This window comes from Cervus elaphus, chromosome 24 (assembly GCF_910594005.1).
Source record: "Cervus elaphus chromosome 24, mCerEla1.1, whole genome shotgun sequence".
Lineage (NCBI taxonomy): Eukaryota > Metazoa > Chordata > Mammalia > Artiodactyla > Cervidae > Cervus > Cervus elaphus.
In genome coordinates this window covers 28,563,123-28,576,322 of record NC_057838.1, presented here as the reverse complement: position 1 = coordinate 28,576,322, position 13,200 = coordinate 28,563,123, and the positions used below count along the sequence as shown (strand labels likewise).

At 39.4% G+C, this 13,200-nt stretch overlaps 1 protein-coding gene across 1 annotated transcript in view; it reads right to left on the bottom strand.

The window, feature by feature from the left end:
* TOPAZ1 (testis and ovary specific TOPAZ 1) overlaps nucleotides 1-12,643 on the bottom strand; it is a 61,915-nt gene extending 49,272 nt beyond the window's left edge. The window contains exons 1-2 of the mRNA XM_043886388.1: nucleotides 12,366-12,643; nucleotides 8,987-11,420 (exon numbers count right to left, since the gene is read on the bottom strand). Of these exons, the coding sequence (XP_043742323.1) occupies nucleotides 8,987-11,420; nucleotides 12,366-12,570 (2,639 nt within the window). The 5' untranslated portion in view covers nucleotides 12,571-12,643. The remainder of the gene's footprint in view (nucleotides 1-8,986; nucleotides 11,421-12,365) is intronic.
* Between the last annotated feature and the right edge of the window lie 557 nt (nucleotides 12,644-13,200).

Here is a 13,200-nt window from a genome sequence, read left to right as displayed (position 1 = left end):
TTGCTTATTAAACCTGTTACCTACCAATCTGGAGTGATTTGCTTCTTTCTCTGGTTTCTCTCTGCCTTGTGTGTGTGTGTGTATGTGTCTGTGTGTGTGTGTTGTGGGGACAGTTTCAGATTATACCTAGAAAACTCATGAGGCTGAAAATTATAAGTATACAGTTTAAAGAAAGGAAAAATAAAATTACAAACAAGACAGAAACATAGACAAATCTCCCACACCCCATCTTGACTCATGTCTATCTACTAGAGTATCTCCATTTCAGTATTTCAAAGGTCTCTTCAACTCAACATGTCTAAATTTGAGCTCATAACCAGCATTGTTCCACAGTCCTGACTGTTCTGATCAGGGAATTGTAATGCCCTTCTTTGAAACAAGAGAAACCAGGTTATCATCCTTAACTCCTACCTCGGACCTTGCCACCATTTGATGAATAGATCTGCACTTCCTAAAACCTCTCTGAAATCCAGTCCCCTTCTGGCTGAAGTCACCATGTGCTTTGATCTAGTTATTACAACAGCTCCTTGCCAATTTATTCTCCACAGCGAAGTTATCATGATTTTTAAACTGTAAATCTGATCAAATTTTCTACTTAAAAAGTCCTTCAGTGAATCCTGATATGTTCTTAGGATAAAGTTCAAACTCACCATGGATTCTAGTTTATCTAGGATGATTTGTGTATGCCTCTTAACCTGGTATATTAATTATTAATACCTCCCCATGTCCCTCTCAAAATTTTTGCAATTCAAAAGGTCAATTCTAAAAAAAAAAACAAACAAACAAAAAAAAAAACAAAAGGTCAATTCTACTGTCATCCTATTTACAAAGCCCCACACAGCTGAGCTTTCTGCATATTCTGTAGCCTCATTTCCCACCACCTGAACACTAAGCCGTGGCGTGTTATCTCTGCCTCTCAGTCGTAACATGCTCTTCCCTGCAGGCCTGTATATAGACGCTTCCTTTGCTCTCACTTTTCTACTCACGTTTCTTTACCTATTGCCTAGTTCCTACTTATTCGTTAGTGTTCATCTTAAATGTCATGAGGACCAGGAAGCCTTCAACATCTTGTATTTTTCCTATCATATTTTATTGTGTTTGTTTAATCATTTGCAGCCCTTGATAGACTAAACACTCTGTGAGAATAAGGTCCATGGGCATCTAGTTGCTCTCTGTACACTCAGCCCCTAACATCTTCCTGGCCAGACATGAGGGAGACTCAAATGAAGATTCCTCTTTAGGAACTTCCTATACAGGAGGAGGCACACATACACAATATCCTGAGATATTGTGAGATATCCTGAGGCCAAGAGAACTACTGGAACAAATCCCTAGAAGAACATCTCAGATGTGATTTAAAGGACAACTGAATGAAAAGAAAGGAATTGGCAGATAAAGAAACACATGTAAAAGAATTCAAATATCTGACATTGTGGCAACAGTGAGCTGCCTGCTCTGCTCATCTTTTACTAGCCTCTCCTTGCACTTTCCCCCTCAGCCCCATAGCTGCCAAAGGGAGAACACATGCAGATCCACCAAAGGGCCATAAAAAGCTGTGCCAAGCAATTCAGACTCTGACCCCAGGTGGCTGAAAGCCACTGCAGCATTGCCAGCAGTCACTGGAAGACCAATTTCTAGTCCCGAAAATTACAGAAGAGGAGGATATACCAAGAGCTCAGGAAGATTAACTAGGAGCTCATTGTAATAATATAGAAAAAATATGAATAAGATAATAGCAGTGAGAATTGAGAGAAAGGAAAAACCATGAGAGATATTTAAGGTAATAGCATGAAAAAGATGAACTGACTCAATAAATAAGAGAATTGAGGGATGTTTCAAATTATCCTGAAAGTTATATTCACAAAGAGGTACGGATCCAGACACATAAGAGATTACTCCTTAAAAAAAATCCAAACCAAAAAAAAGTAAATAGGTATAGCAAGTGTACTGCTTTAATATCAAAGTATTACAAGAGTACTTTTAACACTGCTGGTATAGTTCATAAGGGTGAGAAACTTTTCACTGTGCATAACTAACTTACAAGGAAGGTAAAATTGCACATGCCAGTCTTGGTAGAAGTAATTTTGTTTCGAATTTGTGAGACACAAAGAGACATAAAATTTTTAAATTTACCTAGAGTAGAAAAAACAAAACTGTAACTCCCATAAATATATTACAACTTTGTGTCAGTGGAGCAGAAAGGGAGAAAAATGAAAGGCAGGAGGAGGAAAGGAGAGAAGCAGACTTGGTTGAGGCTACAGAATACAGGGAAGCAAAAGAGAAGATCTGAGTAAAAAGGAGAGGAGACTTAGGGAAGCTTCTGAAGAACAACACAGATTACATGAAGCTTATCCTCTAACAGAGCATTTTTCAAGGGGGTAATGAAATTTAATGGGTTCCAACCAGGATTTTTAAGTAAAACAGAGTAAAATAAAAATATGATACTACACCACTTGTAGTAAGGAAAATATTATTTTTATAAATCTAGTGTCTTACATATTCATAAGTATGTACCAGATTGTAATGTAAAATGTATCTTTAGTATGGGTAACTGACAAAAAGGTTTGAAGATGACAGCTCTAGAATAATTATTAACAGAAAAAAACTTGAAAACTATTGCCCAAGAAAAATTCATAATGTTATTGCTTCCTTTTGAGATGCTAACTAGCTGAATAGAATCGATGTTCACTTATTTATATATTCACAGACTGATTGTGGAAAAGACTACCCTAAACTTACTGGGGCAATTATTCTGTAGATAGTAGTGGCCAAAAGCAGAGAAATATTACAGTATCCAATTCACTGGGCCAAAGGTTCCCAAGCCTGATGCCATGATGCACAGTGCTCGGTTTCCTGACATTACAAATAATAACTCCATCAAGTACAATACTATTTATTTTAGCAAAAACAAACAATGGTCCAATAGACAAAAAAGTAAAAATCAGAATGATGCTTCTTTATACCTGATACTTTAAAGAGGAAGATGAGATGAGAGAGGAAAGGGGCCAAAAGAAAACAATGTTTGCTGGCAGTCTATAGAATAATGGATTTGAAGCCATAGAAAGAGCCAAAATGCCACTCTTCCAGCATGCTGTTTTGGGGAGGGGAGACAGATTTTGGAGCAGGTGGGCCTGGGTCCAGATCTCAGCTCTGATACTGACTGAGCTGAGTGTTCTTTGGAAAGTTAGTGACTTTGACTCAGTTTTAAAGATAGGGCCAGTTTCAATCTCTGAATGGTTCCACTTGCTGAAATAATAAATGTAGCTAGCACAGAACAGACATGAAATGTCAGTTCTTACAATTAAGTATAAAATTGTGTATTAGAATTAGAGCGTCTTAGACACTCAGTGAAAAGGGAGAATGGACCAAGGTGAACTTCTTGAAAAACAGGTCAAGGAGTCTAAATACAATACATGAGGGAAAGAAAGAGAATGACCTTTACTTTTGCTGGAAACTGGTTTTTCTTTTGGTTTTTTTTTTTTGGGAATTTGGCATGGGAAACCTGGTGACAGAAGGCAAATCTCTTGGGGGAAAAAAACTAATTTTCTAAGATTCTGGGGAAGTAACTGGGGTGGGTTTCTTGAGATGATATAGTTTACCCAGGGTACACTCATGCTAGGCATGGGTCTCATGGGACTCAAACTTTTTTCCCTTTGTTAATCTAAATCAATCCAGTCACTAAGGAGCAGTACAAATTTTGGTTTTTCTCAACCCTCTTATCTAGACTTCCCAGGTGGTAAAGAATCCACCTGCCAATGCAGGAGATGTAAGAGATGTGGGTTCAACTGAGCATCAAACATATAAGAGTACATACAACACTCTTTTCTAAACTAATTAAAAGATGCTTACTCCTTGGAAGGTAAGTTATGACCAACCTAGACAGCATATTAAAAAGCAGAGACATTACTATGCCGACAAAGGTCCACCTAGTCAAAGCTATGGTTTTTCCAGTAGTCATGTATGGATATGAGAGTTGGACTATAAAGAAAGCTGAGTGCCGAAGAATTGATGCTTTTGAACTGTGGTGTTGGAGAAGACTCTTGAGAGTCTCTTGGACTGCAAGGAGATCCAACCAGTCAGTTCTGAGGGAAATAAGTCCTGAATATTCATTGGAAGGACTGATGTTGAAGCTGAAACTTCAATACTTTGGCCACCTGATGCGAAGAGCTGACTCATTTGAAAAGACCCTGATGCTGGGAAAGATTGAGGGCAGGAGGAGAAGGGGATGACAGAGGATGAGATGGCTGGATGGCATCACCGACTCAATGGACATGAGTTTGGGTAGGCTCCGGGAGCTGGTGTTGGACAGGGAGGCCTGGTGCGCTGCAGCTCATGGGGTCACAAAGAGTCGGACATGACTGAGCGACTGAACTGAACTGAGTGTTCTTGTACCTCAGTTTACATATTTTCATTTCAAACACATTAGTTCCCAATTCCCCAGTTATATAGTTATTGTGTAGTCACTAATTCACATCTGACCTTTTGTGATCTGATGGACTGCAGCCCGCCAGGATCCTCTCTTCATGGGATTGCCCAGGTAAGAATACTGGAGTGACTTGCCATTTCCTTCTCCAGTGGATCTTCCTGACCCCGGGATGGAACTTGTGTCTCCTGCATTGGCAGGCGGATTCTTCATTACTGAGCCACCAGGGAAGCCCCAGCTATATATTAATAGTAATTCCCTTGAATATTTGGCAGTTTTTTTAAATCTCAATGATCCCCTGTATAATATCACTCAACTGAAATTTTAGTATATAATTAAATTGTGACTGAAGATAATGCTGTGTCCTAATACAGATTAATAGCATTGACTATTACAGACATTTTCAGATCTCTAACTATAGTCACAGACTAACTCAAAAGTTTTACCAATTTTACTCATTATCCATTTCTAAGTTCATCAGTTCAAGTCTTCACGAATTAGTTCTAACATGCTAATGCTTTAAAATTTAATATGGACTTCAAACACTGTGGAGATCGACAATGAATACGTCTAACATAACTGAAATACCTTACAAATTCTCCTTAACAAGGTCTGAGACTACTTCCCCCAACCATTAAATTAACTCAGGTTTGTCTACCTATTTTACCAAGAAGAGATAGTGTAGAGCTTCTGAAAATTTCCGGGCTTAGCCATTTTCAATTTCTATTTCTGTAAAACAGGAACTCTTTGCTTTCTGCCATTAGAGTGGTATCATCCACATATCTGAAGTTGTTGATGTTTGTCCCACCACTCTAATGGCAGAAAGTGAAGAAGAATTAAAAGAGCCTTTTGATGAGGGTGAAGGAGGAGAGTGAAAGAGCTGCTTAAAACTTAAATATTAAAAAGACTAAGATCATGACATCTGGCCCCATTCAGTTCAGTTCAGTCGCTCAGTCGTGTCTGACTCTTTGTGACCCCGTGGACTGCAGCATCCCAGGCCTCCCTGTCCATCACCAGCTCCCAGAGTTTACTCAAACACACGTCCATTGAGTCAGTGCCTCATTACTTCATGGCAAATAGAGGGGGAAAAAGTGGAAGTAGTGACAGAGTTCCTCTTCTTGGGCTCTAAAATCACTGCAGATGGTGACTGAAGCCATGAAATCCGAAGACGCTTGCTTCTTGGCAGGAAAGCTATGACAAACCTAGACAGTGTGCTGAAAAGCAGAGACATTACTCTGCCGACAAAGGTCTGTATAGTCAAAGCTATGGTTCTCCCAGTGGTCATATATGGTTGTGAGATCTGGACCATAAAAAAGAGCACGGAAGAATTGATGCCTTCAAACTATGGTGCTGGAGAAGACTCCTGAGAGTCCTGTGGACAGCAAGGAGATCCAACCAGTCAATCTTAATGGAAATCAACCCTGAATACTTGTTGGAAGGACTGATGCTGAAAAAGACTGAAGGCAGGAGGAGAGGGGGGAGACAGAGGATAAGATGGCTGGATGGCATCACTGACGCAATGGACATGAACTTGGACAAACTTCAGGAGATGGTGAGGGACAATAAGGCCTGGCGTGCTTTAACACATGGGGTCACAAAGAATCAGACAGGACTGGGAAACTGAACGACGACAAAACAGAAACTCATCCTAACAGGTTTCAAACTCTTAGTGTAACAGAGTGATGAAAAAACAATGTATTAGTTAGCAACTAGTTGGTAAAAGGGAGAGAGCTGACATTAGAAATTACATTTTAAGCTTCATCTAGTTCTAGAACCATTCATTAACAATTTTCTGTACAGCTATTAGCAGACCCTCTGGTGATCAGGCCTCCATTTTCTCCTGTTAAGATTTATTCTAGCACTGTGGATAACTAAAACTGGTATTTCCAATGTAGGAAAAGGAAAATACTAAAATAACTACTAAGGAAATTTTCAAGCTTATTTAAAAACCCAAACTTCAGAAGCAGAAATGAAAGAAAAAGAAGAGCTAATACAAGTATCATTGGTGCTTCTGCCATGAAGGAAAATGAAGTTAAAATAATAGAATAACTATCTGAAGTAAATTTGATACTGCAAACCAAAATGGTTCAGCTTGGCCAGGAAAATCTGATACATAATTTGATACAGTACATAATCCTAAAACAGAAAGCAAGAAGTGAAAAGAAAAAAGAAGGCAGCTTAGAGACCGGCAATGGTGAATTAGTTTGGCCTCAGACTTTTCCACTATAACATTCAAAGCCAGAAAGCTGGGACCAATAACTATATAGTTGTGAGAAGAAAAAATATAAACTAATAATTTTATACCCAATTTGTTTGCAGACAACAGGCATTCTTATGTGCCCAAGGTCTTAGGAAACACAGCAATCAAGAACTATTGAAAAAAAAATTGCTCTGCAATCTAGTCAACTAAGAAATGAATCAAAATAGTCAAGATTAAAGGAGAGTAAAAAGAATTGATGGTAAAGACTGAATCAACTTAAATATAGAATGAAGAGTCTTTGGAAATTCAGATTGTTGATGAGAATGTAAACGGCACAAGCCTTAACAAGAAAAAACAAAAAATTTTAAGAAAAATGTAAGAGGCAAGATTGGGAGAAAAAGCGAATATGTACCGATATGTCCGTCTTTTATCAGGAAAGCAAATGGTACTGTCTGAAGTTAGAACACAATTTTTAAAAGTCATGATAACAAAACTCAAGCTTTAAAATAACCTTTCTTATTAGCTTGGGAGAGACTTTTAGAAACTAATTTCTTGTGGTAAAGAGGTTTTTGATTCAGCAATTCCTTTAGTTTCACTTCAGTCTCTCCTTCCCCAAGTTAAGTGTAAGTAAAATTAAATGTTTTTACTAAAAAGTGGCATGAACCAATTTTTCTGAAATTATATCCACATACATGCCTAGACAGAAGTCTGGAATGATGCACACAAATTTTGAGTAATTAATTTGTTATTTTGGGTGGTGGGATTACCTCCCTTTTACACTTCTATTGTAATGAACATGTGTCATTTTAATGCAATCAGCCATTATTCTAAGAAAGGAAAAAAAAAGAGTATAAAAAACAAACTTTATGCCCACTTCATAACACTTCTCTCTTTCTCCCTTCAATTGCAGTTCATTGTCAACATCCTGTTAACTAACAGATGTTTGCTTTTGAATGCCAGATTTGCTCTGATTTCTCTTGGCATTCCTCAAAGGAAGCGTGGTAGAGGAAGAGTTAAAAACACCTTTAACAATTACCCTTTATTGAGCTCTCACTATTCACACAGTGTCAAACCAATACCTGTTCCATCCATTCACTGATTTAATTCTTACAACCCTGAGGCAAGTACCTCCCCTTCTAACAGATAAAGTAAAATAATTTGCCTAAAAGGTCACAGAGCTATTAGGGCAAGAAGACTCAGAAACCTAGGTCAGGCTACAAAGGTTAAGTCCTTGACCATTAATTTTAAAGTAAGATAGTTCAAGTTCAGATTCTGTTACTAGTAGTATCAATCTGGACAAGTGACAACTTGTCACCCTCATTTTTTCCACTTCAAAATGGGCAGATTACCATCCTCATTACATGGCTTTAAAAATAATAGATAATTATTATTATCTATAGATAAGAGAGCTCTTGGTTCTTCCTTTGGGATATAGAAAGTACTCTGTTGGGTGATAGGTTACAAGTTCTTATAACACTAAGAACATCAAGAAGAATGTAGTATCACTAAATTTATAAATACCAGATAAATTTAAGTCATGTACCATTGAATCTTAGTGGAATGTGTTTTCTTATTTTGACTCTGTTCACAAAACATTCCAATATTCAAGTATTGTAACATACAAAAACAAATTAGAGTTTCAAAGTTATGAAACTTAGCAAAATATAACATAATATTAAATAAAATTTGGGCCCATCAGATATAGCAAGTTCCTGAACATGAATGTTATTACTTGGCTCTGTTTAAAATTGGTTCAAGCAAACTCACCCTCTTTGGGGACTAAGCTATCATTTAAAACCATCTCCCTAAAAATAAAACCATGAAAAAAAATTGTAAGCTTTTTCCCTCTGAAATTTAGTTTAACTTTTGATTTACTTTTAAGTTTTAATTCAAATAAACTTTTCCAAGGCTTCTCTGACAACTGAAAAATAAATTAAGCCACAGAAAATGGGTTAAAATATATATACAGCACTTTTCTTAATAAGTAACTTGATTGAAATGAAAGTATATCTGTATATTTACAATGATTAAAAAACATGGAGATCAATTTAAGTGACTTTTGAAAGAAGCAATCTCAGTAATTTAAAAAGCCACTTTATAAACCACCATTTAAAATTCCAAACAGCTGATCTGCTCCATTATAATTACAAATATAATAATCATTTTATTTCAATTCTAAGTTTCAGGATAATGACACTTCCAGGTCTCAGCAATAATACACTATATTACATTTAATAAATAACTGGGTTGAAAAAATAATGGAGCGTCAATATGATCACTGAATAGTGACACCTAAGACCAGAAAGTGCTTTTGAAACCTGCAACAATAATCTGTACCAAAAGGCATACTTGAACATTCATACCTCAAGTCATCGCTTGTTTCTCTTTTTTCTGGAAGTTCCATGTGCTTGGAGTCTGTCGATTGATGCTCTTCAGCAACATTGGGCTCCTGGCTTATCATGGGAACCTCTGAAGGAAATGAGAGTTCCCCTTCACTGGAGACTCCAAAAAGGTCTGGGTCATCTTGAATTACATCAATTAAGAGGACATCATCTTCATATGCTTTCAGAATATCTGGAAACCCCACTTTGATTTCTGAAATGTTCTTAGTCATTTTTCTACCACTAACTTCAGAGGAACCTGCTTTGAATGGTTCTTGCTCATTGGAATAGAAGGTGGGATTTTTCTCTATACATCCAAGATCACAAGAAAATGTATTATTTTCAACTGTGAGAGAAGCAGCTGCCTTATTAGAAATGATATGGCCTGATGCAGAGATGTGGTTAGATGGTTTATTATTATTACCTTGCTTTAAAAAGCTCGGAGCAATAATACAGGAATTCTTACTGCAGAATGAGTCAGAACTAGCTTGCACTGGAATTACACTATGTTGTATACTCAGAGATTGAGGTCCTGAAGTTACTGTGACAGCATTTTCTTTAGTCCTACTCTGCCTTACCTCTGCTCCAGATAAATTGTCAAGAAGTTCTAGGGGACTATATACTTCTCTCTCTGATGACTTGGCATTAATTTCTTTTCTTTTCTCTGTTTTGTTCTTAAGTAAAGGAATTTTAAAATTAGTCAGCCGTCCTGTGTTCAGTATCTTAACTAGGTCTGGAACAACCAGTGCTTGCTTAGTAATGCATGGTTTTTGATGAATAGTTTTGCCTGTAGAGTTACTTGCTTCCTGGCCATCCTGGGAAGCCACCGTCAAATTCAGTTTTGTTAAATTCCCTCTATCTTTTTTTTTACTTCCTGTTAAGTTGTGAGTCACATTAGTCAATGGAGTATCTTCAGTAGTATTAGAAACTACCTCTGATGCACTTCTGCTTAGTTTCTCTGACTTCATTTTTTCGTCACCATTGACTATAGGTTCCTTTATAACCACGGAGGTAGGTTCCACTGTAGAGACTGAAGGTAAACAATTTAAATTAGAATCCAATTTTTCTATACTTGAAGATGCACTGTTTGTTTCTGTTACAGAACTTTGTAACATTAATTTGGAGTCAGTTAAGTGAGTTTGATTTGTTTGATGTTTAAGAAAATCATCTTGCCTAGAACTTTGTGGCAAGGAAGCTTTTTTCCAACACTGGGCAGATATTCTAGCACATGAATAACAAGGCCAAGTTCTCTTGCCAGTCATTGGTATTGTTCTGTGACAGCTATATTTAGATTCTTCAGCTTCATTCTTCAAGCCTTCCCTAGAAGACCTCTTTTCAACAGGAAAGCAATCACTAAGTGACTTCACTAATGAGTTTTTCATTGACTTAAAATAATCTCCTGGTGGATCCATGCTGGTACATCCTAAAGGCTGTGAAACATTCTTTGTTTCTTCTTCTGAAAGTTGCTCAAGGGCTTTCTGAAACACAGCATTTACATAATGTTCAGGACTTGTTTTTTTCCCCGTTTCTGGAAGACTTAATAAGGGATCCATCGGTGACGGCGTATTATTATTTACTTTTCTCAAAACTTTCAAAGAACTTTTTTTAGCTTCTAAAGTCTCTGTTTCTTTACCTTCAGCACCTGTTTGGTTTCCTTGTAACATCAACTCAGATTTGTCACACATATTAGAAAACTTCATCTCAATAACCATTCCATTTCCTTTTTCAGACACCTTCATCTTTTTTCTGGATTTTCTCCCAATACTGCTCTCCTCTACTGAATGTTTATTTTTTTCACTTTGAAGGCAGGAAAACATGCCATTATTTTTACTTAGGTATGAATCATTTTCTTCAAGCAATAACTGACTTACTTGCATTAAGTTTTCTTCAGTTTGTAAAAGCTGAGGAATATTGCTTGGATTAGTCTTATCTATAAGACTCCTAGGGTTTTCTTTCTTTGAGGAATTTTCTGGTACATGCAAACATCCTCCATCAGGTTTATATGCAAGATTATTTTCATCATTACAATCCTTGGAATGGGAGAGACAACTGCAATCATGTAATTTTAAAATGGAATTATTTTCTACTCCAGGTGACAAGCTGTTACAAGAATATTTCTGAGTATTCTTGTACAGTTCATCTTGGAATTCAACCTTACTATTTTGTGTAGCCTTATTTTCAGTCATTTTGAGAGGTGGGTTTTCTAAGCTTTTAAATTTTTTAATTTGAATTCTTCTTTTAATACCTTCTATCAACCTTTCCTTACCCAAAGACTGCAAGAAAGTCATACTTTGAAATTCACTGCATTCCACTGTTGGGAAAGATTCCGAACTGGTTAATGATTCCTTTCTTACCAGGTCAATCCCTGGCTGTGGATCATCACTTGAGGCTTCAGTAACTTTTCTTTTTTCCTTGGCTGATCAAAACAACAAAACATATCAGAGAAGATTTTATATTGAGGGAGGGAAAGCAATACAAATTTAAAAAAAAGTGAAGTCATCCATTTTTATTTCCCTGAATAGCTGCAGGAAAACATAGGTTTGTTTTTAAAATCAAAGACCTTATTTCTATTAAGGAACTAGATACAAATCTGTATGAATTCTAAGGCAGCTGAATAACCTCTAGCGTCATCATTCTGCACCAGCCAAAGTGGCTCACTAGTAGGAGTCCCTTTTATAGTGCTGTGGCTGTGTTTAGTTGCTCAGCTGTATCTGACTCTTTGTGACCCTATGGACTGTAGCCTGCCAGGCTCCTCTGTCCATGGGGATTCTCCAGGCAAGAATATTGGAGTGGGTTGCCATGCCCTTCTCCAGGGGAATCCTCCCAATCCAGGGATCAAACCCAGGTCTCCTGTATTGCAGGCGGATTCTTTACTGTCTGAGGCACCAGGGAAACCCAACAATACTGGAGTGGGTAGCCTATCCCTTCTCCAGGGGTTCTTCCCCACCCAGGAATGGAACCGGGGTCTCGTGTATTGCAGGAGCATTCTTTACCAGGGGAGCTACCAGGGAAGTCCTCCTCTTATAGTACTTCTGACCAAGGCACCCTAACGGGACAAATAACTTTTAAGTGAATTCCTGTGTTTTCCCCCTTTCTGGTCAACTGAGCGCATCAGTAAAGCCCATGCAGATTCAAGTGAAAAGCTACTGATAAAACACGGGTGAAGGAGAATGGATGCAAACGCTATAAAGGGAGTGACCCCTAAGTGCTATCTTACGGCGTCCTCCCTCTTGCAATGGGAGCTCCGCCTCCTTCGCTGCTTCTAAGCTGGCCCTGTCAGATGGGTCTGAAAAGCCCCCATGTCCCCCCAGCCCCTCCACTCGCCGCCTCGCTAAGGCCTTCTCAGTCCCGGACGTCTCACCTGACTTGTCACTTTCCACCTCTTCTCTCCCAGACGCCCGGGCCACCATCCTCCTCTTTTGCCCGCTCTCCTCGCGCCCCGCCGCCTCAGGGCCGCAGCCTCCTGCCTCGCCTGGCCCTGCCCGCCGGCTTCTCTTCCTCAGGCCTCGAGCGTCGCCTTCACGCCCTGGGGCCGTCGTGGGGCCCGAGGGTGGAAGCCGCCGCATCCGCCCGGGGCTGCCACTCTCCCCGCTGAGGCAGGCCGCGCCGGCTCGCAAGAGCCCACCAGCCGAGGGAAGGTTGCTCCTTCCGCCAAGTACCTGAGGCCCCGCCCCACGCCGCTCGCAGCCAAGACCCCGGACCGGAAGCGGAAGTGGGGCCCGTGCAGCCTAGCTGTGGAAAATGCTACGAGGCTCAACGGGCGGAAGGAGCGCGAGGCTCTGTGGATGTCGCCTCTGGTTCGCTGCGTGACCGTGAAGCCTCCACGTCTGCCGGGTCGAACCTTCCACTAGGCTGGACTCTTCCTGGGACCATTCGGGACCCCTCTCAAACCTGCCTCCTCTCATGCCTGGTTGCTTTGAAAGACCGAGTGGCTTCTAACTCTACCCCTGGCCTCTTGGGGTCCCGTTCCATCTGCCTTCCCGACGTTGTGTAGGCACCTCAGCCTCCGGTTATGCAAAACTGAACTTATTTTTCCTCACAGAGTTGCTCCTTTTGTACTGGTGGATGCGCCACTGTCTACCCAGCTGTCTGAGTAAGGAACCTGGAAGCTGTCAGAAATATCCTTTCGACTTGATCCCTCACATCCGCATTCAGGACATCTGCTGGATTCGACTTTCTGTGTTTGTCAGCCACTC